At 38.2% G+C, this 27,463-nt stretch overlaps 1 protein-coding gene across 1 annotated transcript in view; it reads right to left on the reverse strand.

The window, feature by feature from the left end:
* Window positions 1-41: 41 nt before the first annotated feature.
* LOC104083729 (neogenin-like) overlaps window positions 42-27,463 on the reverse strand; it is a gene marked incomplete at its 3' end in the record, with an annotated part of 64,148 nt that continues 36,726 nt past the window's right edge. Inside the window, exons 3-6 of the mRNA XM_009587328.1 lie at window positions 19,119-19,394; window positions 15,101-15,254; window positions 6,368-6,504; window positions 42-104 (exon numbers count right to left, since the gene is read on the reverse strand). Of these exons, the coding sequence (XP_009585623.1) occupies window positions 42-104; window positions 6,368-6,504; window positions 15,101-15,254; window positions 19,119-19,394 (630 nt within the window). The remainder of the gene's footprint in view (window positions 105-6,367; window positions 6,505-15,100; window positions 15,255-19,118; window positions 19,395-27,463) is intronic.

Here is a 27,463-nt window from a genome sequence, read left to right on the forward strand (position 1 = left end):
CTATTCTATGATTCTATGAAAAACTTAAAATAATTACGCACCATCAATACCCAAAGTATTTTCTGTACTAGAAACACCCATTACACCAACAGCAAATAGAACGGCTAAAAGAAAAGCAAAGCAGAACGAAGGTTACAGATCGCTTCTCAGAAAGCCTGACCTAAGCGCACCTTCACAGATTTGTGAAAGCTAAGTTTCTTTCCTCTTTTGGGTGCACCAAACCTTGCTCCAAGTGTTAGAGACCCTAAATTTCACCACCTAAGACGGTTTGCACGTGACAATGCATTAGGTATGCTACACTGACAGAGGAATGTTTCAGCTGGTATAGTCTAGACCCCCAACCAACTACGGTTCTGCTGTCTCATAGTAACGTCATCTTTTCAAATCTGATTTGTGTCACTGACTATTAATTTAAAACCTATCAGCTAGACAAAACATAGACTTCATCTAGCTTTCTTCTATTATCCAAATTACTACCCAGCCCTTGCACAGAAAGCACAAAAAAATTTTCTTATACTGCAGGACCAACATTGCAATATATGTATTTTTTGCTAGAATAAGGATTTTCCATTAACATAAGGCTTTTCAGCTATACTGAAAATATTTCCAGCATTTGCTTTCAAAGCACAAAATTGATAATTCTATCAAAACACTTCTTCTGCCTTTGTTTTTTCCATACAATTTGCTCTGGCAGCACAAATGACGTAGTGATCAGCCTACTGCCATGTGCAACCTCTAATTTATCACTACAGATACCCAAAATAAACCTTTCCTTTAATTTTATTTTTAATTTTAGTACATTAACACAGCAAGGCATCTAATGCGTAATATTTAATATATGCTATCAGACACAGAACGCTGCCCTAGATGACTCAAGAGCCAACACTTCCTGCAATTTCAAAAAAACACTGAAAGGTAGTAACATAGACAACAACCACAAAAAAGAGCAATTCTGACTTTTCTCACACAAACGTAGTGATTAATTTATTTTAAAGACTTCAGACCTGCCATATCAATTTTATAAGGAAAATGAAAATGGAAATTTTTTTGGTTTATTATTTTCTGGTTCAGTATTAACTGCAGTAAATATTTCAACTGAAAGAGAAAACTCCCTCTAAACTCATCATCTATAACATAAGTACCAAGACAGGCGACAGGAAGCTCACGCAGTGATCTAACGCGCGTCACAGTATTTGCAGAAATCCCAGGGGTACTGGGCCCAATAATAAATTTGAAATATTTCCCAGATGAAGAATGAACTTATAACCTTCTCAGTATTTAACTGCCACTATGGCTCTTCCAGGCCGCAGGTTTTAGACTGAACAGAAGCCAGCTGACTACATTTTAAATACATTTACTACTTGTTTCCCCAGCTTTTCTTTCATCACTTTCCACTCTTATCTAACGGAAATACTACAGATCCTTTCATTGCTGGTGAGAGCAAAACAAATTTTTCCAGTGCTCTCAATTCATTACATGTATTGTAAATAAATCTGGTACCCAGCACCATTCCTCCTGCTGACAGCAAGGGGAAGGAACACTGTCAACACGGCTCATAGAAATTTTACTTTGTACCGAAGATTTTCAGACACCAAATTATTGCCTCGCTTCATGGGAAGTAACCTACCCTGGCAAAGGTACTTTGAAGGTGCTTGGCCTGAGACCGTGATGACATATGCTTCTTGCATCCAAGATTAACTCAAGGGAAAGTGAGTACAGTACAAAGCTGTACACACATTTTATCCATTTGATACTTGTCTCTAATGACTATCTCAAATGTGGATGGGATTCAGAAATGTTGAGCTTTAGGGGCTGAGACTATCTCAGGCACAGATCTTCCTCCAGGGCATTTCATGTCCTCTTCCATATTCAAACCTCTCAAACGTGCAAGTCAAAAATTCAGTGCGTGACACATGGGTCCATGAAATCTCCAACTTGCACACACATAACTAAAAACTTTTATTTTCTGTAACTCTCTGATGCAGAGCAGTCTTGTGAGTTTGCTTCAAGGTGTCTCCTCACTTTGTGGCAACGTGCATCTGCCCCTTTTCAAGGAAAAGGCCTGAAAATCGTGCTTCCAACAGATCCATTGCTGAGCTGTTCAGGCAGTTGCTCCCTAACCCATTTCGGTCAAAATGATGTAAGATAGCTTCAATCAGCCTAAAAAAAAGTCTGTTTTAAGTTAAGTGCCTTAGAGCTCACAAAAACCAGCTGAGCAAATAGATGACAGAGGGGCTGTGGGGAGGAGAGAAGTGGAGCCAGTGCCAACCTTTCCAGTGGGCACAGCCACACTAAGAGGAGGGCAGGAACAGCTGGTGTCACTCAGCAGTACATACAGAATTAATGCCAGGTGGTTGATAGAAGCTACACTGAAAACCATCGCCTTCCAAAATGTACTTTAGATTTTTAATACTTTGAATTCCCTGTGCATTTCTCAAAAGATCCCTTCGTACCACATCAAAGAATAACCAGGTTTAACAAAGGGTTGAAATTCAAAGATGTTTCACAGATAAAGGTACAAGGAATGTTACTAATGATGAAAACAGGTATTCATTTATGATTCTTTCTTTTGTCCTCCTCAAAAATGTAGGCTACATAAAAAACATACTCTTTCTTCTCTCCAAACCCACCTAAAATTTAAATGATTTCTCAACTAAAAACACTTTCAATACCACTATTTACTTTCACCAGTAGTGAAATACTATTTTTTCCTGTATTCTTAGGACCTGTACTCCATACCTTTTGCATATTCTTAGAACAGCCTTCACTAAAATATCCCATTGATTTTCCATCATCCTCTGAATAAAATTAAAATCTCTTAGCTCCCAGACACACGTTGTAGATAAGGAGATAGAAGAAACTAATTTGTGGAATATGCTTCTGGACCCTTAAGTACCTTTTCAGTTGAGTACTCCTTTCTAGCTAAAGCCATTTTTCCAGATTCAGACTTTCTGCGATGTATTTTTTAAACCAAACATTAGGGCAACAGAAAGTTCTCTAACTTTCTTACTTTTTAAAAAATGACACAGGGTAGCCTGTTCAACAGACTACCTCTAGGCATCTGAAACAGATGATATCTTTAAGTGTCACCAATAGGATCTGAGTAAACTCCATTAGTTTAAGATTACATTTATCTGAATTCAAAATGGTGCCAAATTTAACAAAAAATATGAACTCCCAGGGCTCTTGGAGTATGCAGCTGGAAATAAGCCATCTTCAATTATCTCCTATTTACTTTGTGCAAATACACAAGCATCACAGCAAAATGCACCTATTCCTTGCCAGCCAAGTACAGCCCACACCTCAATGCGAGACACTCCACGGTACCCTACCCTTTAATGATGAAGGTCAGCAATTTCATCCTTACTGCCATGGAAGATCGGGTATTCAGGTAATCAGTCCAATGCAGCGGATGCACGGCAGCTTGCTGCCACTGGTGCCACACCAGAGAGAAAGCACTTTAGCTTCCAGGTTTTTATATCCTTGTTAAAGAATGGTCTGGAGCATGGTCTTGGAGCAAAGTAACATTTAACGAGCATTCTTTTTATTCTGTGCACAATTTAAGCTTACAACTGGATAAAGTGGGTTGTTTCTAACTACCTACAAATTTCAGTCAATCCGTACCTTGCACTGCAGGGAAATCTCAGCTAAGAGGCATCAACAGAAACGCCATTTCACTTTAACTGTCCTAACACTGTCAAATAATGCCATCTTACCCACACTTAAGTAGAGATTTACAAATGTCTCACCGAATTGCCATCATGAAACGTTAATAGAAGGAAAAAAAGATTGACTGCCTTAGTACAACCTCTGGTATGCTATTGAAATCTCCAAACAAAAAACCCCAGGTGCTTCAAGAGAGACATGCACAAAAATAGATGAGACAAGGGAATTAAATACCCCAAAAATGGATTTCTTCTACGAACTTGTGCCAGACTAATTCCCAAGAATGACAGAAGAAGCTTAAATTAAGCAAAATCATGCAGTTATTAGGTGGGAAGAGATGACAATTTTTCTAGTCTCGAAGAAAATGATACAGCGATCATGTAACAGTTACTCAAACTATTCAACCCTTCACCAAATTATAGTAATGCAGAAATACAATTACTCTCTACAGTGACCTCTCAAAGGAAAGTAGAATTAAGATTGAACTAAGTAGTAAAACCAGAAATGCAACTTTTCAAAATGCATTCTGTATAATCTTTAATATATTTTAATACTCAAGCATTAAAAGAAATTTTTTTTTTTGCACCAGGCATATAAGAAAAATTCAGCACAAAAGAACTGGCAGAACATATTCTAAATCTTTACAACCAAATAAAGAAATCGCTTACATTAGTTTAGATAAGGAACAAAGAATGATCTCAAGGTCACTTCCATCCCCCAAGTGACCTGGCTGTATATCCTACATTAAGGCTATAATCTCAGTCTTATCTATTACTTTCTTAGCTTCATTGCATCATATTGTTAATATTATTAATTTGTGCCACTGCCCGTAAAACTCAAAGCCTCATGCCAATTCTATAAAATATATAGGTTGGAACTGCATGAAACACAGCACACAGTGAGTTGCATAAAACTATCATAAAGTGCTATGAAGCATCAAGCATGTAAGTATTTAAGACGACAGAGCACCTATCTTTATTCTTTTGGCCCAAGAAACAAAATAAGAAAAATGTGGGGTTTTTTCCTGCATGACCAGAATTTGTTGGCTTTCAAAAAGCTTCGAGTCCAAGTACAGCTATATTGTTTTTGAATAGGCCTCAGAGAGAATGCATTTTTCAGCTATTCTTCCCCAACTTTTTAAGAACTGCAAAGCTAGCTAAAATGCTTCTGTACCAGTAACCTACTGAAGGCGAAAGACATGCTCGGAAAGCTAGTCCCCAGACCAGTGGGGAATAAAATGCAAGGTGAAGCTTAAGTTACAGGTAGCAGGTAACAGTGCAAAAACGAGCATTGACAATGCACTTTCAGGGGAATATTCCCCCTGATATGTTCGGAAACAAATTCTGCACCTTGTTAATGTTCAGTTTTACACAGACATGGTTAAATATAGCTGTGACATAACGCAGAAATGCTGTGGATGCCAATACAAACCTTCTTTCATACTCCACTCTCCTAAAGAGAAAGACTTTAGCTGTTCAATACTGAGCAGTTCAACGGTCAACTTCATTTGAAAACTTGTCCATTTTAATATATTTTTTCCCCACAACTGACCTTCTCCAGCTCTTCTATACCAGAAACACAGCCGTATTTCTGAAGTTTGAGGTAAGACATGTAAAATGTATCACCTTAAGAATATATGCCTTGAGTGCTAAAATTTATAAAATTTTCATACATTGTGTTGATAGAGAAGTAAGAATTCTGCTAACGTGCCTTTACATAACATTTCATGGTATAAAAATAGTTATCCCACAATGTAAAAACAATACTTTTTTTGTCATAAAGGTTTCATCTACAGATAAACCTTCCTTAATGGTTGTTCAGTGATTAAATTTATCCCTTCAGACATACTTTTAAGACAAACTTTCTAGTACCACAGTCCATTGTAAAATAAGTCAGTTAAGCTATTACAAGGATACCGCATATATGAACTACTCTTACATGCCAGTAAATTCTAGCTGAAGAATTTTAAACCAATATTAAGATACAATTAATAAAAAAAGACAGATTTCCTCATGAAATGTAAGAAAGATGAAGAAGCCAAACGTATACCTTTTTTTTTTTGCTGCTCCTTAACAAGTCTACCTTATTTCCACAGGTTACATAAGAAAGATGTTTTAAAATCAACATTATCAACATTTCAGTGCTGTTTCTAGTAAAAATAGCTTTCAAGAGTAAGCAAGACAGTTATACACACAATAAATCAGGGTATTACTAAATAAGTATCTCAGCTTTTATCTTCTGTCAAGCTCCTTGAAAACAACAGCATATTTAAGGATTATGAAAAACACTTTATATATGTCCTTTTCAAGGAATACCTAAGTAATAGTACTGTAGGTCAATTTTCAGATGTGATTAGCCACACTGTGACCTTTATCCTCCTTTAGAAAAGTGTATGGCATTGCCCACATTTAATATTGTATGAGCATATACAACAGCTTTTAACCATAGTCAAGATGTATTATATAAGCAAATTCCTCATTTGAATATTTATGAAATTATAAGCAGTTTGAATAAGAAGTCAGAGTAACACATAACACACTATAACAGAATTGGGGGAGTTGGGGTGTCTTTTGGGGTTTTTGTTTGTTTTTTTAAAATGGGGCACAAAAAACAACTGCGTCTTTAACCGGTCACACGATAAAACTTTTATGAAAAGTCATCTGGAGATCTGTTCTCTCTGAAAATTAAATATTCGACCTACCTTGAACTGTAAGTTCTGCTTGAGCTTCAATCGTCTCATTTCCATTATCTGCTATGCAGGTATACGTCCCAACGTCCTCTTCCGTAACATCACTGATCTCCAGACTGCCTCCCGCAAGAAGAAGAAATCTTTCATAGCTGTGCAAAACAGGACATATGGGTGATGTGATGGACAAACTGACTTAAATAAAGTGTTACACACAAGTCCTCTGCCTGAAATATCCACATCAAGTGAAGAAGTGTTTACATATAATATTCCTGGGTGCCATTTACAAGGAGCCATGTTAGAAAGGAATTTTTAACCAGATGGTCAAATTCCATACTTTGGCTTCACATTTAAAATTAAGTTCAACTATATCAATTCCACAAAAGTAGCTCATCTTTTTGCACTTTCAGCTTCAGTTCTTCTTAATTAAATGTGATCCAAGGTATTTAGACAATAGGAACTAAAACTTAAGAAAAACGAAATAACACAACCACATCATAAAAAAAAAACAAACATTTTGCAGATACAGCTGGAATGACTTACTGCTTGAAGTGTTAAGTGAACTATAACATGCCAGACTTACGTCTGTACAACATAAGGAACAGCAACGAATATTGTATTATGTATACTAATTGAATTTTTGTAAAAAGATAGCCATTTCAGTAAGATGTAAGATTTCAGAATAAGATACAGGTCAAAAAAATTTCAAAAGACAAATTCAACAAGTTGGCAAAGTTTCTGTACAGAATTTTCTCCCTCTGACTTGTAAAGGGTGGGGGGAAGGTTTATAATTCAGCCCTTATAAACCATCTGCTTTTCATGCTAAATGTAGTAGCTAAATGTAGCATTTTATGCTACATGTAGTACCCTCAGCATTCTTCCCCCATTGCCATGGGGGAACCATCATTCCCCTTTATGCGATACAAATTTGTATAAGAGTTTTCCAAGATTCTTTATCACTCCAAGTGTCCACAATAAGATGCCAGTTACATTACCAAAAGCCCCAAGCCGAGACAACAAATGACTGGATGCTGATCCAGAACCACTCTTACTTGCAGCTGAAAAAACCGGAAGAGTCTACCTGATGGCTTCCTTTCTGGCATTATCAAGCAACGGCTTAGCGGGCAGGAATGGACTGAATTCTTTCAAAATATCAACTGAATAGCGCATTACACCAATTACATTTTTTGGTCTCTCTAGAGTGGCCAATCTACAAAAATCAACCTAATTGCTTTCTCCATTTGAAATTTTACTAGAATTATGTTAGTAGAACCAATGCTCTTACCTTCTTGGAAAGGTAAATTCTTAGGACACAAAGACTTTTGACTCACCTAACTAATTACCACATTAATACTGGTTTATGATACTACTATAATTGTTGATAAAATTTCTGATTCAATACATTTAAAAACTGAAGAAACAAAATCATTATTGGAATTAACTGAAGGAAACCAGTCTTGAAAGCATCCAGGGAGATGTCCCACCCAGGTATACCATAAGGAAAGGGATCCTGTTTCCATGACCTAGTAACAGGAGGACTACAAAAAGTTTGTTTTGTAAGAAGTGTAAAAAAAATGAAGACATTAATAAGTTTTTAAAAAAACGTATTAGGAGCTTTAAAAAGAGGAATGCCTGAAGAAATTGTACAGGAGTATGTGGACAGCACTGCAAACAGGTTCTAGCTAAGAGGAAAACAGCAAGAAGTTTGTCATTAAACTCTGTTTTGGAACCGCTTGACAGTGGTTCAAGAACAGAAAGTAAGATGAGAAGACACATCTTGGATTATTTTGATATGTATTCTATTGTCACTGCAGCCAAAAAAAGGCAGAAGCCTCCTATCATGGATCAGATGAAAACTTAGTATCTAGAAAAAAATAGGAGCTTTAGCAGTAAACAAAGATAGTGAAGGATGATCCGTCTCCTATCTCGAGCAAGAAAAATCTGTACAAAGGAGACGTTAACAGGAGCTGCCAAAACTGTATCACTTTTTTTCCCCCCTCTTCTCCCACTTTCTTGTATTCTATTTACCTGTATTCTATCCAGGTAAATTCATTAGATTTAAACCACACAAGTCGGTTGAAGTTAGCACAAAGCAACTGAACCTAGAAGTCTTGGACTACACCACCTCCAAGGCAAATCTGACCATCCAAGAAAGTTCTAAGACCATCTAAAAAGATCTAAGCAAACAATGCTCTTCCCGATTCTTGAACCTCTTTGTCTGCGTCTGGACATCGACAGTCCACAAACACAGAAGAGCTTTGTCAAAGTGAACAGAAACAATGTCACTGAAACTTATTTGTGAGTGGCATGTTAGACATGTTAAGGCTGCACTAAAACCACGCCTGAAGACAAATAAATGTGTAAGACAAGTCTGGACCTTGACACATCCATATATGCAGTTTTGTATCTTCTTTTATTATGTAAAATTGCTTCTTTGACTATTTGTTCTACCATTCGTGGTGAATTAAATTAATCTGAGTAGCATATAATCTGCCAAAGGCTAAGATGAAAGCAGGAGGAAATGGAGCCAATTGGTAAATGTACTACATCTAGCAGTGACAGGATACAAAAGAGGGAAGAAGGCTGTGCAGAAAGAACTGACTGGATGCGAGAAGCTGAGACTAATAAAATTGCAAAGGAACGATAAATACAGAATGTTAGTGTAATTTTGATGACATATAGTGCCTTTTTCTGGATATCCACCAACTTCCATCATTATCTATCCAAAAGCAACACGTGCCTTACGATACTCATTTTCCCATAGCCAGCCTCTGGAAAAGTGAAGTAACGTGTGCATGGTGAGGCAGCAGACTATGATACTTACTATTCAGCAATTAAGATATTACTAAACCTGAAAAAAAATTAGTAGACCTTGTCACATTAGGCAACAAAAATTTGTCATATAGGATCTCACAAACTACTTGCCACACGGCAGCATTTACACGAATTCTCCTTTTTGTCAAGAAACAAGGTTATATAGTTTTCAGCCATCTAAACTGTGTGCCATACTTGTATTCTCTTTGATTATTTTCCTCAAGAAAACCTAGAGTTGAGTCCAGAGTTTACCACTATGTGATCCAACACAAGTTCACTGCTGTTGAAAACATGGAATAAAACAATCAATCTGTCAGACTCCTTGGTGATTCCTTCTGTATGCATTAGCTGTGGAAGAACTGTGAGCTTAAAGCAAAACTGCTTTTGTAATAAAGTAAAAACATCTTAATTTTGTAAGAACAATGAAGCATTTCCACCAAAGAGTGAAGCAATCAGATTTCAGACACTGGAGGCAAAGAATCAGCTTAATATGAAAGTGTTAACATAATTTAAAGTGTCATTAAAAACAACAAAGATTGATCAATCAAATGTCAGGGAACATCAGAATCAAATTCAAGCCCTTTATATGCATTCCATACAGCCCTCAGTTACACACTCATAATGTACAATTACTTGAGCTACTTTGGATACCTAACTCACACACTTTTTTATGTTTCATTATCACAAAATATAGTGAGCCTTTATTAATTTACTGTATTCAAACAGCCAGTCATACCCTGAGGTTTTGGCTTTTTTTTTTCCCCTCTTTTAAATTACTGTTCCCAAAACATCTTATAATCTATTTGCAGTCTCGGTAAAGTACAGCAGATAAAATTAGACAGTAAATTAGATTATTTTGCAGAAGCTACTACCAGAAAAATCTCCATAATTACTCTGCTATGTTTAATCTTTACTGAGTTGGGCAACTGTAAATCACTTAATACAAATCACTCTGAGTGCCTGGCAAACAATAATATGTAATAATTAAAAATATCACACATTCATATGAAGTATTAAGAAAAAAACCTGCATTAAGAATATGTATGTGATTTTAAAATTAAGGCTTTATTTGAACGCGCACAGCAACAGCATAACATTAATGCCGCAGATGCAACCTCAGCTTTGTAATCTCCTCACTTTAGAAAATTATTAACTATACAACCATGTTGCAGTTTTCTGTAGGCATTTTTCAATCACATAAAATTCTGCTAAATTGAACAGCCCAGTAACACCGAAGAATTAGCTGTACTTCAATAGCCTTATTAAAATATAATGGTATTGTTCAGGGTCCTTTAAAGTATTTATTTTCAGATTAACCGTCTTGTTTACTGTTGCTTTTTAAAGCATTTCCTGCAGTACATGCATTTGTATTTTCTTCCATATATACATCCAAATACAAATCCAGTTACATAATATATACTGTTTGAGCACAGACTGATTTACACACTGGAAAGGTTTCAAAACAAAAGAACATCTTCCAAACATTTGAAACTCAGTGCCCGTCTCCCAAGCTCTGAAAATCCATCTTGGCAGCCACCTCACCTAAAACTTCACTTTTCAACCTCAGAATCATCAAAAGCACAAAACTACTCCTGCATTTGCTAACAAACAAACCCTCACACAGTAAGAGCCTTAGCCAGATGTGACATTCAAAAAAAAAAAAAAAAGGTCAAAGTTGGCAAAATCTGAAAAACTATTCAACCTGTATATAACATTTCCATTATAGCCTTTTATATCAGGTAATATTGACATTAAGGCAGATTTTACTTTAGAAAGTTTTCTGTAAAGGATATATTTTTTATTCAAATAGCTGTATACTTCAGTGGCTTTTCCTACTTCCTTCCATGTCTCTCAATATTTTCTATGTTCCTGGCAGAGACCTTACTCGTTCTGAGTTTATGGAGGAAATCCAGCTGAAAAGGTAGAATGTATATTCACATTACTGAATCACATGTGTGGCAGGGCGGGTGTGCATTCTGTAGTGCCAATCTTAAAGAAACTACGAGCAGTATACCCTATATCACAAGATTATACACACACAAATTCACATGAGCCTAGAGGCTCGCTTCGTATTTTGAAGCTCTAGTTTGGAGCTACAAGCACCAGCACCATAAAGCTCAACCTAGAAGAGGGTTTAGCCTTTTCCTTTCTTTTCAAACAATGTAGTTTTGAGAAAATTATTACATATCATGAAGATTATTAGCTTGACTAGTAAGCCAATTCAATGAAAAGCGTTCGTCACAAGTCACGTGTTTTTCCCAGCGACAGGTTATCGGGTCCAATTTTCAACTTTGTGATTTTTTTTATCTCTGAAATTGTGAATACAGTACGAAAGGCCTCAAAGGAGCAGACCGAAGCCAGACAGCAATGCCGAGGGAAGGGCTTACGGATGGTGCAAGCATACAGAGACCCTTCCTCTGAATAGTCTCTTACTCTTCAGCTTCTCAGGACTGCGACTTCCCCAAGTCCTGGGTGGAACCTGGGTATTTCAGAGTCTTTGATGGACTTCTTTATGAGGAACCAAAAAGTCAGCAGTCTAACTATCACTTACATTTCTTAAAAATCTTTAAGTTAACTAGTTCTGAAAGGATTCCTTGAAGTCGTAACAGTCTTACTACAATCGAAACGTCTACCATTGCATTAACTTCACCAGTTTCTCACTCAACACTCAAAGCTTCCTTCTCTTTCACTCAAATTAGTTTGGAAAATATTTTTCCACAGCAAACTAATTTCATAATGTATTGCATTACAGGCTGCTTGTTTGAACAAGTGCCAAGACTGCCATCATTAAAGTTTACTCATATTTATCCATTAACATAAATCTTACTGCAGTCTTCAACAAATACTCCATCGAAATTAAACACCTTCCCTTTTTTCAGGTCTTATAACAAATAATTAATTCCAAAAACCCACCACTCCCAATCCTTAAAAATAATCTATTTTCCTTAAACATACAGGCTCCTATACATATTCTCCTTAGCAATACAGCCTGAAAGAAAAGTATCTAATTTTGTATTAGATTAATTGCCACAGTTAAAAAGACAAAAGTAAAAGTAAGGTTGTGCCCCTAAACCATTTAACAAGGGGTAAAAATTAGGGACATACCTGACCATGCTATCCGAGTTTTGTTTCCTAACCCATACATACACACAGACATGTATGAATATATATGTATATACATGTGTGTATACATACATATATGTATGTTAATATTAGTCTGTAGTGTGCGTGTATAGACAAAAGCCATGATTTAAGACCCTTTCCCAGGCAGAAGGTGCATTAAAACCTGTCCAGATGAAAAGGATCAGTTTTTTCTTGGGATAAAGTAAAGCCATGCTAATAACAAAAGTCTTACTTTTATATCAAAAGGGGATTTTAATACAAATTAAATGTGATTTAATTTGTAATTAAATTAACAGAACATGCATAACAAGCTAAGGTACCTATTTTGCAGCAGTCTAACTGCAGGCTTTACTCCAACAAAGAATCTTAATTTTTAGTTCTAGAGATTTTCCACTTACTTCATTCAAAAGAATAATACGACAGCTATTGAGGTAAATGGAGTTTAAGAACTTTTTGTTGTCTGCTGTTTGAATCTCTCCTCTGTTAAGCCATAGTCATGGGTAGCAGACTTAAGTGTTTTGGCACAGTTTGATCACTTTAACGAACAAGGAGGAAGCTTTCTCCTACAGAGTTGGGGGCGGCGGGGGAATCAACTTTTCTCCTTTACCTACCTTAAAAGTAAACTCTATAAAGAGCACACATTTCTCTGTAAGGAAAAAAAGCTAAGTGTTGTAACAAGAAAAAAGATTTAAAAATTTCTAAAGATCAATTTGATCAGCAAAGCAAGGTAACTTTACTCACCCATCTCTAGTCAGACCAGAAAGGTTCTGTAGTACAGCAAGCCAAAAGAAATCCAGTTTTCATTGTTCAAAACCCTTTTCTACTCCTTTTTGATTCTTTGAGCAGAAGGAAACATTTATTTCAAATGGAAGAGTAGTATTTCTTTGTGTTTTCCACTTTATCCTCCTTAGTGAGTACACATCCGGAGGATGCGACAACCAGCCGATTCCAAGAACAGACAGGCACCTGCAGCTTTCAGTTGGCGAGAGGCCTTCCTTGGGCTGGGCACAGAACTTGCACAGCTCGTTTGGTGCAGGAATAGAGAAATGTTTAGTAAAACTGTGTTTGGGAAAACTGACAGCCTTGTGGCTCCTGCCTCACCACACAGTGTCCACGTGATGATGGAAAGATGATCAAGAACAAGTGGCTTCAAGCAAAGAGCTGGTGACAGCACAGAGGGAACGCTGTCCTGACTGCCTGGACTGACAACTTGACCCACAGTTCACAGGGGGATCTGTACTTGCAGCAAAAGTCTGCTAGACATAGTGCTAAAAACTAATGCTAAATATTCTGAAATTCAGGTCATACATGGTTCAAATTGTGCACATATGAAGATCAACTATGTTTACTAATGTTATGCCTCAGCTCTCCAATAATTCTCACTCTGAATTGTGAAAAGAAAAAAGCATTTGTGAAGCCCTCAGAAGTTATCGTGACAACCTGCATAGAAAAGTTCATAAGGGAACTAACAGCACTGTATTAAGAGCAGAATTTGAAAATTTGGGCTCTGTATCAAAAAATGAGAAGAAAATAAAAAGGAGAGCTCTTTAGTAAGCGAGCTTTAACCTCCTCCTGCACTGAACACGACATAGCCTAGAGAAGTATGGGGTGCGGGGGTAGCGAAAATTTATAAAGATATGACATGACATCATTTTACATACAAGAAGAACAAATTAAGCTCTCACCAGGCACATTTATTCTGACATTTTATCACATTTGATTGTGCAATTCTAATGAGTCTGTACCATCCTTCGTACGTGAATGATTTCTTATATTTACAAAAAATGAACCTAAATCATGTGCCATCAGATTGACAGCAACACAATTTCTCACTGGTATTAGAACTGTTAGTCACTACCCACAGAAGCTTGCATTTTCCAGATAAAGACAGTTTAAATTACGAGACCCTGAATTTTTTAATTTAAGAGTTGACACAAGAAAAGGAGATATATTACTATCGTTGAGTACTGTAGAAAGACTTGCATATTCCTTTAGCTTCTTTCTGTATCAGCCATGCCACCATATAACTTTACCCCTCGTTGTTTCACGATTAACTTGTTTCCACATTAATCTCATCACCGACTTTGAGGGACATTGAGAACATTCAAGTATCTGTTTGTAATTTCCTTGTTCTAGTAAATACGTTCATTAGATGGACAAAAAGATACCTTTCCTTGACAAGATTTGTTCTGCTTTTTTATACATATTTTCTACCACATTATTTTGAACGAATACACCAGCAACGAGAATGTATTATAGAGTAGTTTTCACTTAATGCATTCCTGAAAGCCCACTATTTTTTTTAATCATGCCTAACATCTTAATATTCTGTTTTAATGAGAAATTATGAAATTACGCTTTCAACACTTATGCTTAAATTCTTACGGAACATTTAGATGTATACTGGACACCTTCACAGCAGAAACAGTAATGCGACTGCAGGACTTCACACACATAATATGCCAACATGAAGCAGTCTTAGCTTTTCTGCAGTGTCCTTATTCCCTTAATTGCTTCTTTTACTCCAGTGGCAATCTAAAAGTAATATATTCTTAATAACCTTCCTGCTTCAAATAAGATTTCTTGGTTTCAGGTGTCTGCAAAAAAAATACTATGAGATTGTTTCATGAGTCTCATCAACTGCATTACTTGTCATAACACTCAGTCTAGAAGCCCTCCAGCATTTGAAAGCTAGCTTCTGTTCCCCTGGTTTAAAATTAAGGAGAAAGCAAATTGTGCTCTCATCTAAAATTTTAACTCTGGCTGGATTCCTACCGTTATATAAAATTATATATGTTAGCCATTACTCACCCTTCCGTGATGAGCTCTTCTTCATTTCTTGTCCACCGGATATATGGAGTTGGAAATCCTACGGCAACACATGGAAAAACTGCACTTTGCCCAGTAACTTTCGTAAGTGAAGAGGGCTGCCTCTCAAACATCAAGTTCTGTGGCACCTCTGGATCTGTAAACATTTTGTAAATGACAGTCGTTACCAGATGCAGAATCCGAAGATGATCATATTAAAAAGAACAAATGAAACATCTCATTTCTTTCCTGCATCTTCACAGGATTGAATCATCATGTTACCTACACAAACCGTTTTCTGTAAGAGACTCTCCCAGCCTCCCACGTGAACATCTCTTCACCATTTCCTCCAGACATGCAAACTGATTTGACTCTGCTGGGATTCCGACTCCTCAAACTCTCTGGAAAACAACTTCAGCTAAAAGCTACAGCCCTGAAACTGGAATTTCCACCAGCTAGTGGAGATTTAGTAAAGAAAGGAGTAGGTTTAACTTTGTCCAGCCAACCTCAGGCAATCTCCTGACTTCATCAGGTAGCTGCCTGAGAAAGTGCTTTTATGCACTAGAAAATGAAATTACTGCAGTAAAGAGTCAACCATAAGCGAAATAAAGTACCTAGATAATTTGCACACTGAAGTAACACAGGATATACTAAACCAAAAATCCATCATGGTTTTCCATCCTTGTGGAAATAATGAATCCTCTGAATTAGTTTTGGTTTTGCTTTGAATTGGGCTGGAGAGGGTTTGTTTCTTTTTTTCTCCCCCCCCTTAAGAACAAGCACAAGCAAAGTGCCTATTTACTCAGTCTTTTACTACAGGAAAAGGCCCCTTTGACTGTGAGAATCGAAAACATACCCACCAATAAAGGCCCTCGAGCAATCTACTCTGAACTAAACTACCACAAATAAATATCAGGAAGAAAAGCTATTTTTCTACTTTCCTAAAAATATCCATGACTCTTCACAACATAACCTTAGGAAAAAGGTTCTAAAAATCAATTTTAAGTAAAACTGCAACCAATTCATCAAGGGGCCTCAGTAACACCTGGACAGAAGATGCAGTTTGTACCCTTTGTCTCTGCAGTAACTTCAGCATGTGCCTTGCACCATCATTAGAGTAAACGAGTTCCTACATACAGCTACAGCGTTTCTCTTGTGTTAGTTATCATAACTCTTTCTGCCAACTGCTCAAAAAACCCAGTGTTTATGCTGCATTAATTGCTGTATTCTTAATACTCAGATGGGCACTTACAAGTTTGCTGACAAGCAAGCTCCAAATCAGACAAGCTATTTTTGGCCCCTCAGTGGGGGCAGATTATTCTGTACCTCCACTACTTCTGCTCACTGAAGCCCATTCTGTGCCTATCACGCACAGTATTTGGCCTGTCTTACCTGGGACCTATGCGATACTCGCAGGAGCTTTTGAAAATTGGTTTTGGTGTTCTTCAGCTCAAAGTGCTAAAAATAATAACTGAGCATTTACAGCACTATGCGAAGAGCATGCACGTGCTCCAAGGTGTAACACGATGAGGTTGCCACCGTATTCGAGAGAACCAGGCCTGATGGAAATCATGTTTCAGAACTGTCCCAGGCAGAGGGAGCCAAACTTGGAGCAATCCTGGATCACACCATCCATCTCAGGCCCACACACAAACCATCATGGCAGCTCTGCCTACCTTCCCTGTTAGAGGGAACTAGTCTGTGGCCCCAGAAATAAGACCATGTGTGAACAGGCGGGTAATGCAGTGAGGGTGACCTGGAGTGGCATATGGAGCAAGCCAAGTCGCAAAAAATGGATGTAACAGATTGCCAGCAAGCAATCACTACACTAGGGAGAGAGTCTGTATGATTTACTGGAGACAGAACTCATTAATGCTCCAAGCTCACAAAAAGGAGTTCACTTCTCAGGTTAGTGGAAACTGGACTCAAAAATTAAGTTGTTCCCCCCCACCTTGCATTCCTATATTTGAAAGCACCTGCTCTCAAGTAGCAGAGCTCAGAAATGTATCCCCCTGCTTGCTCGGTGGCAGATGAAAGGCAGACTGAACGCTCTAAGGAAGCTCACGATCAGAAAAAGTAGAACACTGTCCGTGGATTCAAATCTGTGTGATGCAAGTGCGTGTTCAGTGTATTTCAAAGATTTAGAAGCAAAGCAGAGGGGTCGCTGTCAGGCACACATCAGATAACAATTTAAAAATGGAATAAGATGAATGAAGAACAGATTAATTCAAATCCTTCTTTCAAATACATCTCAGACCAAACAATCAATTACGGGGCCACTCAAGATTAAGAGAGCTTTCCGTGCAACAGTTTAATCCCACTTTAAAAAAAAAAATGCCTGTTGGGAGTGATTTCACAGAACTTCAATATCAACACTTTCAGACTCATGACCAAGCAAGGAAAGAGCGTAATTTGTATTCCCTAATAGAGTTATCTTTAATCACCTTCAGCAAAACATTACAAAAGCAAGTAAACTATATCTGGAGCCAAAAGAATTCGAAAGATCAACACAATATGTAAGTTCATCAGGAAATCGTCAATTGCCAAAAATCAGAAAAGCCTTAAGCATTCGAGGGGCTATAGAAACATGAAGGCAAAGCAAACTAAAATAATTAAGTTATGCACCTTTTCCAAAAGTGCTGCTCTTCAAAAACTGTATCTTTAGTTGAAGAAGAGATGAGCCTTTCTTTTCAGAAAGTCTGAAGAGCCTAATGAAACAAATTCTTTCTTCAAGCACGATTAATTTCCAAAGCCTAGCAAACACCTCGATTTTAAGAGAGGGAAGGTTGCAATTGTAAAATTGGGGTATTTTAAAGTGCACTTTAAATAGAGGAGTGACATAGTCATGAGAAGCAGAAGTATTTATTGAAGGGACCTCTGCAGATGCCTAATGCAACCACCTGCTTGAAGTCCACCTGTTGCCAACACTAGGTCAGGCCTAGCCCAGCCTAGCCCTGAAAACCTCCGAAGATGGAAATTTAGCAACCATCTCTGGCAGTCCTCCAAGCAGTAAAAATTGAATCAGAATTCCAACATGGAGACTAATTCAGAAGAGGCAGCATGAAGTTCTGGAAATAATTAAGAAAACCCATACAAAACACAGCCCGTATTTCCCTAGTTTGGGAAAGTGCGATTCACATTCCTCTCTTAGTCTTGGTCAATTTTCAAAACTTTGCATTAAAACATCTGGTGACACACAGCTCCGTGCAATAGTGTCGTTAGAAACAGAACACACTAAATGTAGAAACAGTTTACATCAGGACTAGACTTTTGTTCTTATAAAAAAACCTAAACATTTCAGCACAATAGGCATAGCTAAACCTTTCGAAATAAAAAGTCATCCCCTCTTTTTGGGTTCTGGAGACTTCCCAAAAAGGTCCAATGTTTTAAGAATCAGAACTTCCTAAATATTGGGACAACTAAAAGTGCCTCAGCTTAAGCATCCCAAGAGCGAGGGACTAAGCACCAATTTCTTTTGGAAGCTTCAACAGTACTTTAAACATGGGATTCAAGCCTGAGAAACTCAGAAATCCCCAAACGTTTATACTCAAAGAAACAGTCAATTCCCTCTTTGTAACATGTCACAATGGAAGTGTATTACTAGTGACTTTTTAAAAGAAGTCTTTCCCAAAAAGCCCTTAAAAGCTAAACCATTAAATATGGCCAAAAAGTATCTGCATGTCTCCAGCCTATCTCCAACCACTGCAGAGCGCAGACACTGATAACTGATTTTGCTTTTCTGTTTCCCAACTGCAAGATATAGGTTAGTCTTCCCAAGGGCCAAAATCCTTTAGGTTAAGTGCCTGCACTCATTTCAAGCTACATAGAAAACAAAACCAAAAAACAACCCAATCACCAGCTTCCCCAACACACATTACACTTAGTTCCACTTAAAATATACAAAAATGCAACAGCGCAGATTCTCACTCCCCTTTGTAAGTATTCTTGTTAGGTTTTTTCCCCCCTATCGCTTGACTAATGTTTTAATTCTTAATTTTTTAAAAGAAAAACAGATTAATACCTGGAAGAATTTTGAGCTCTGCTTCGTCACTGTATTTGGGGGTCCCACCACTTTCAATGATGCAGCGATAGAGTCCTCCATCCATATCAGTAGCATTGCTAATAATTAGAGCTCCACTTGGTAATTTAAATACACGATCATCCAGAAAGACTGGCTGACGATCCTGCTCCCACCTCACAAACGGCGCAAGGTCAACATTGACTTCACAGTTAAGGATTGCACTGTTTCCTTTATAGACAGACGATGATTCTGGCTGACTGGTGAACCTGGGAAGGCCTGCAAATACAAAATAGAAAAGTTAGAAAATAAAAAATTAGAGGTATTCTGAAGATGACATCAAAGCTTTGAAGTCCAAGTCAAGATTCATAAACCTAGTTTAAAACAATTAAGCTGCTCTCCAACTCTTTCAAAATCTTAACTTGATAGCACAATGCTAAGCACAGCTGGTGTAAGGGCAAATAAAACCAATAATAAAAGTACTGATTTAAAAACAAAAGTAGTTTGAGAAACAAGCAAATGTCGACAACAAAACAGAAGTCTCTGGAGTCCTCAAAAATGGGAGGAGACATGCAGGTAACCTCTGCTCACTTCTCCAGTGCTGCTGCTATCCTTAAGGAGTATATAGGACAGAAGTGGCAAAAATCAAGACAGTGTCTCTACCTGGTACAGCCAAATAAATACAGTTTGAACCATATCCTGTAAGAGCCACTGATTCACTGGCAGTGGAACACAGATGCCCTCTAGTACTCACTCAGGAGAGAGTAACAAGGAGAGGTGAAGGCTTCTTGTATGCCTTCCACTCTCAAGTTTACAGTCTACATGACATCTTAATTTATCGCCTACAGGACTACTTATAATGAGGGGTTTTTTCCTGTCAACTTAGAAGCTTTCTTATCTTAAAATTAGAAGTTTAGCAGTTACGAACTTAAGCCAAAAAAGTTGAAAAGTATTTTCTACCACTTTGTCACCAGCCATGGCTAAGTAAAGGTTTAGCCTCACATTAATTTACCTAGGCCATGAAAAGGAGCCTGAGGCTGTTAAAGGACCAAATCTCACTGAAATTCAATGGAAACAGGATATCCCTTTGAAGATTTCAGCTACAAAACCCCTTACATATAGCACCATAAGGTAAAAATTGCATTTATTCATGTTAGTGTAGCTGAGAACTGAGTTTCTCCACAGCGTAACACAAAGGCACCGCTGCCACGCCGACCCAGCAGCACTGCACAACGAACGTGTCACCTTCTGAGTAAAAATGTTCTCCAGAAATACCCAAAGTCTACTGAACGGCTTCACGTTTGTTTTGGGTGGCTGTGTCCCGGTGTTGGCAGTGGGGGAGCTGCCGGAGCGGCCTCTGTGAGAAGAGGCTGGGGACTCCCCGTGCCGGACACGGCTGGGGCTGGTTCCAGCCGTCTCCACAGTGGCCCCACGGAGGCCACTGCTGAGGCAGCCAGCACAGCGGGTGGCATCTCAGTGAAAGCATATCCAATGGGGATATGCCTTCCCCAAGAACGGGGAAAATGCTGCACGAGGAAAGTGTGAGGAACAGCCCTGCAACAGCCAGGTCAGAGCAGGAGGAGGAGAAGAGGAAGAGCAGCTCTGGGTGCTGCCCTGGGGAGAGCAGGAGGCAGGAGCAGTGGGAATGAAGGCATGAAGTCGAGCCTGGGAAATGGGAAGAGGGTGGGGGAAGGTGTTTCAGGTTTTGTCTTTGTTTTCGTGCCACTCTATTTTAATTGGCAAGAAATTAAGTTAATTTTCCCCAAGTCAAGGTTGTTTTGCCCATTGCAGTAAGCGCTGAGTGATCTCCCTGTCTTGACCCATAAACTTATTCATCTTCTTTTCTCCCCCTCCGTCCTGTTGAGGAGCAGAGTGAGAAAGCAGCTGGGTGGGCAGCCAGCAGCCAGCCAAGGTCAACCTACCACATCGTATTTTGCACAACTTCCCGTAACAGGGAAGTATCCGATCTTCCAACAGAAATAGCCCATCCACCATTACTGGTGTAAGCAAATGGTTCGATAAAGGCAACAGAATACAGTATGGGGGAAGGAGGAGGACAAAGCACGGGACAGGAAGAAGAAAAGCCTCCTCACTCTCCATTTTCCATGGTGGTTAGCTATATTATCAGCTCTCCCTTTTGCAGCTTGCACAGAGGTGGTTGTGCAGTCAACACTGACACAAGGCAAGGCACAGCTTGCTAGCTGCAGAAACAGTCTCAAAGTAAAATTTTCATTCCTTTTCGTGCTTGCACTTAAAACTAATATTATCGTAGAAACAGTCAGCACTCTCGACATCTTACCTTTCCCTCTCAATAGCGCACAGCTTCAAGTACATATTATGATTTTTTTCTTTAAAGTCAGTACACTGTGTGCCTTCAATATCAAAGATGGAAAGTGGGACTCTGGGTTGCACAAATTAAACCATCCTAGTACAATTATTTAAGCATGAGAACAGAGCCTGCTGGGAAGCCATAGGCTCTGGTAACCTTTAATTCAATGCTACTGCACACAGCCAAGACCCCAGATCAGAAAACACAAACACAAGCCCTCTTCACAGGTAATACCTCATAGTCACAATTACACGTGAATGAGGCTGTGACAGTTTAGGTCAGCTCTCACCTTTTCTACTTCTTCTAGCAAGCCTAAGGGTGAATCTCTTTCAAAAGTTTCATATAATCAGAAAAATTCTCATTTATCTCTTGTGAAGATGATTCTTTTTGCATTGTTTTAAATACTCAACTCATTTCCAAACAGGTCAACCCAATATTTTTACAAGTCTCACTGCACATGTATCTATCAAGAACGCACTGAGAATTTAACAGTAATATGACCAATCTTATCTAGATTTTTTAAATTTACTTTGTAAATACCTAGTTCAGTGCTTTGCAATTCTTTCTTCCTTTAAAAAGGGATAATAAACAACCACTCAGACCAGGGACTTTATCTTGATGTTGAATTATACAAAATAGCCATGGATGAAAAATACTGCACGGTTCTTCAATGTGAAGGGGAGGAACGGGAAGGGATGAGTTATCTACCTCTTGTGCCTCAACTTTCTAGAAAAGTATATTACCACATGCTGCTTATCAGTTATATACTGGTGCTGGAATTCCATCTCATGTAGTTTTCTCTGTCCATATTCACTATATTCCACTGCCTAAGAAAGAATCTAACACACGCGTATCTTTAGTTAAATGGTACTTTCTATCACTTCCAGCTTGAATCCCTATTTACTTTCAGGAAAATCCCAAGGGTTTTTTGTTTGTTTGTCTTTTAAACTGTCTGATCTTTGCTCTCCAATTTTTTTTAGACATCTTTGGAGAAGCAGCAAGAAGCAACATCTGATATCACATGTTCAGGCTTTTCTCACTTGAGTGAAAAACTTGGACTGTAGAATTGTTCATTATTAGCACCCACTTAAGTACAAATTTTAATACATACTTTTCACAGAACTTTTATATATATATTTCTCGCATACAAAAATAAGTCTGAACCAGGCCAACGGCACCAACTCTGGTGCTCTGCAATTAAAGCCAAGCACATAGGAGATTTATTTGAGCAAACCCACAAAACACCATCTTCACATCCTATATTAAACGTAAGACCTATAGTAGAAGACCAAAATCCACAAACTATCACGTGCCACCATGTGAGAGATCAAAAATGTTAATGCAATGAGAAGCAGCAGCATACTTGCTCTCTAGCTGTGGCTAACCTCGGATGCTACAGAGAGAAAACAAACTGAACATAAAACATGTATATAATTGGGGAGGGGATACAAAACTAGAGATTTCCCAATCCTTCAGAATAGCCAGACTGAATTCTAACACGTTACATTTCTAACATACAGCTCACCTCTGTTTTGTCAAGTAATTCCTTCCATAACCTTGTGCAGGTCCATCTCCGACCATTACGTACTTCCCCCCCCTTGGAGTTCTATCTGGAGGCTCCTTCCACAACTTCATTCCTCTGAGAAGAAAGTTTCTAGTTTCCCCTCCCAGTGTATTTACAACCAACTTCTAGTCCTTTGATCTTGACCTTGTTTTGGTATTATTTTGCATCTGATATTTATCCATTACTCCCTCCCTCTAAGGTATTAACATGAATAAAAAAATCATAGCTTCTTTCAACTTTCCTTCTGCATAGTTGATGAAGCTACAATCTTTCATTTCTTTTCCTCATTCCCCTAGCCATCCTATCCACCTTTAAAGACTCAGAATTGCAGAATCATTTGGGTAGGAAGGGACAGAGCAGAGTCAGCTACGAGGTCAGAGCAGGTTACTCAGCGATTTGTTTAGTCGGATCTTGAAAATCCCCATGGATGGAGACTGCACAACCTCTTGGGCAACCTGTTCTACCACCTGACTGTCTTCACGGTGAAGAACTTCCTCCTTAAATCCAGTCAGAACCTCTCTTGCTTCAACTGGTATCTAATACCTCTTACTCTCCCACCATGCACCGCTGGCAGAACGACAAAGACAACAGACAAATTGAAATGCCTATTGTAATTTAAGATCACAGACATCCACGTAAACATAACAAAATTGCTTCTCTGTGTCTATGGAAAAGATCTTCCCAAAAGATTTCACAATCACGTTAGCTCTCTGTACATTGGCAGGTTACAGTCAATCCTATAATCCACCAACTAGACCTCTTTTTGCTCGTAAAATCATCAGTCTTTCTGTCCCAACTTAGTACAATACCAAGAATATTGCTGTATCTGCATGACTTTGCACACTGTGCTAATAAGTTTCACCATTATTCAGTCCACAGCATCATTTAATTCCTCCTGTAAGATCATCAAGGCCACAGCAAGAGTAACAAGGTCTCCCAAATTTATCACACTTGATAATTTTGTAGGTATATACTTTGTTCTTATAGCAAAATGACTGGTGAGGATGCTAAATATGATCTTTCTAAACTCTAGTCTCTGAGGCATCTTTCCATTCTGAAAATCTCCCTCTCAATATAATCCATTAAATTTTCATAATTACCTTAGATTCTTACCAATCTCAATATTCTCATTTAAATTTCTATCATTTTGACCTTTAATAATTTCTAGCGGGACAGCGTATCAAAAGGCTGTGTTGCAGCACGCCCATCGTACTATAGTGCTCCAAGACATCAATTGCTTCATCAAGAAACTCAGATGCAAACCGCGGACAAAAGTCATGTTACAGTTTAGCCTTCTTTCCATTTTCCTCTGTCTTAATCACCCCCGCCTTCAAAATCCCTTTAAAAAGGGCACAGTGTTGCGATCAGACTAACTGGTCTATGATCACCCCTTGCCTTTTTGGACACACATTCCACATCAGTTATTCTTCAAGAAGAATGTACTAGCCCCTGAATTCACAATTCATTAGAAACCTTTATTAAGAGACCTGCATATTAAGCCAATTCTTTCACCAGCCTGGAAGGGAGTCCTAGACCTCCTCATTTTGTCAGATGAGCACCGTGACTTCTGTTTTCACCTCAGCTGTCGTAACCTCTTTACCCTTCGCAACTACCACTTGTACAATCATCGGCAACTTATAGCACAAATGAGAACGTTATTGGAGGACTAAAGCCCTGCAATTTCTAACATAAAGCTCAACTGCGCTTTAATTTAAATCCCTTACTAGTACTATTCACTTTTTGGACAAGACAGGCATTGTATATTCTGTTGTGTGCAGGTGCTCCATTAAGGATAAATAAGCTTTAAGAAGGCTTCATTATTCACTAACAATCAAATTACAGTTCATTTTCCAGGTCATCTTAAATGCTAGTAAAACCTTTATTTGATCATAGTTCTGTGTGTTTTGAAGATACGTACGTTTTAACCTAGGCTATAATTTTGTCCTAAAGAGTAATTTTCTCTTATTCTACGATTATTTGCAATTTGCACTGCTTAAAAGCCTCCATTGTGGAGAAGGACCCTTTTGCTTTAGCCAACAGACAACCACAAAACAATAATGATGTATTACAAAAGGCGCTCTAAATATAAGCCTTAATTACTATTAATTCTGAGACCTGTTTATAAACACAGTAACAGGTCCCAGAGTGCTGGCATACCTCCTGCAGCAGTATACTACTAGAAAATACCCTTTCATCTACTAGTCCAGAGTCTTTCCATTATAGAGGTTCTCTTTTCCTCTTTGAAATATCAACTGATCGACTTGTGAGCCTGCATTTTCTTAATTTTCTAACATCGTTTTCAAATGCATTACCACCTAAGCAGATTCAGTCTTTCTATTTAAACTACAAACACATTTAGAACTATTTTTTAAAGTTAATTTAAAAAAAAAAAATTGATACTTTTTTCTCAATGGTTTGCATTTCTCAATCACTTCAATCAACAAGACTACACAAGAAGATCTAATGAAAATCAGTTACATTTCTAATGAGCAAGCAGCACCCACTCTTCACCCACATGTTGCAAGACATTCAGTGAAGATATTACCCCTTTTTTTACTAAATGAACATAATGATAAATGATACTTTGGGGCTCTGATATTAAAGATAATTTTTTCCATGTTTGTACATATATTAATCATCCCATGGCAGAATAAATACATTATGTATCGATTTTAGGACACTGAAGGAAAATACTACAGACCTAGCAGGAACATAGGTTAATAAACTCAATTTAGGAAGGATGATTTTCCACTTGGAACATTCTCTAGACACTGGTAGGAGAACACATAAGCAACAGTGCAATTCTCACATGCATACAATGGGGGGGGGGGAAGACAACTCTGTCCCTATTTTCTCCTTCCCTTTTGTCTCTCCCCTCCCCTCATCAGAAGACCAGAGCAATGGTAGGAATGCGAATGATCTACTTCATGCAAATTTGTTCCATTTAGACGGCATTCCCAGTCTAAGCATTACTGAGATTTGTGGCCCATTGTCTCGATTTCTGAAAAAGCAAAGATGTGCCTAGAAGACCAATAATTCCCATGCTCCTGGAAAACACAGATGGTAAAAATTCTGGCTGTAGCCTGCTGCCTTCAGTGGACCCAGTATTTCATCTCCTGTACTTTCCAGAAGAGGAGGAATTCATTCCACTGAGCCAGATGCTAATCTAGTTCAGCAGTCTCTCTGCAACCATGGTCAGTGCCAATCATTTTCAAGGAGGCTGAAAGAAAAAAAATCTTCCATAATCAACAATTACTAAATAACTTGCTCATATGACAATGTTCTAACTAACTTCAAAGTAAATGCTTGCTTCCTGCTCTAAATACTGACTGTCAGCAGTCACTGTAAATGCTTCATTTTGTTTAACACGGATGCTATTACCATACACGTATTCAATCCTCTTTAGAATCCTACCCACCTTTTGGCATAAATCTTGCCAAATCAAGACTGCAAAACAAAAATAAGAGAATAACTTCCTCGTCTCAAGGGTAACAGAAGGCTGCACAGGAATTCACTTTATCCCTGCCCTCAGCAGGGTTGTGTACCCTTACTCCACGGTCACAAGCCTGTCAGATCAAGTCTTTGCGAGCATTTTTGTCATGTGCCTGAGTCTCCTCTATTGCTACTCCACAGACTGGAATTTAACATAATACTTTGGGTAAGCATTAAATAGCTCTAAGCACACACACATATTACATGTTTATGCAATTAACTGTTTCCAGGCTTTTTTGTGGCTTCTCAATGTGCTCAGCAAATGTATTCCCTGTTTTTTCCCTTATTATTTTTATTGCAGTAGGGAAAATGTAAAACACAGGAATAGCTGACAGTTTTTCCCCACCTATTACCTCCTGTATACCAGCTATGAAAATCCTGTTGCCCAACATTACTCTTACACAAGTTTCTCATAACTTACCCAAGTCTAAACTAACTTCAGCAGTATCATCTACAAACACTGCCACCCCACAGCTTTCACCTCACAATCCTTCTGCATTTAACTGTTCCGTTCAAACACAGAGACTGTGAACGATTACACAAACTGCTGACAATTTCAAGACACTTTAATTTTTCCCCCTTTTTTGTTTGCCTAATCCAATTTGAACTTACAACAAATCCACAACTCTATTACTACTTTATTAAAATAGCCTCTTGGGAAGTGTGAAGATTTTAGCAATGCTAGTAGGTAAAGGAGTACAGAAACATGATATCCTATTGTTAAAATAGCTACAACATCTGTTACCCTTCAGTGAAGCCGCGGATCTTAAAGATGCTGCATATTTTGTTAGCACATCAGCTTCTCACTCGAACCCTGTTAAAAAATTAATAAGTCCAGCCATCTGTGGACACTTCATTAAATTATCACAGCTCCTTTTCTTCTCCTTTCCTTGAACATTATTCAGCATCATTTGTCGGAGTGGCAGAGGTGTGAAACATGTTTTAAAATACAATTTTGTTAAT

Source organism: Fulmarus glacialis, unplaced genomic scaffold (genome assembly GCF_000690835.1).
Source record: "Fulmarus glacialis isolate BGI_N327 unplaced genomic scaffold, ASM69083v1 scaffold1231, whole genome shotgun sequence".
Lineage (NCBI taxonomy): Eukaryota > Metazoa > Chordata > Aves > Procellariiformes > Procellariidae > Fulmarus > Fulmarus glacialis.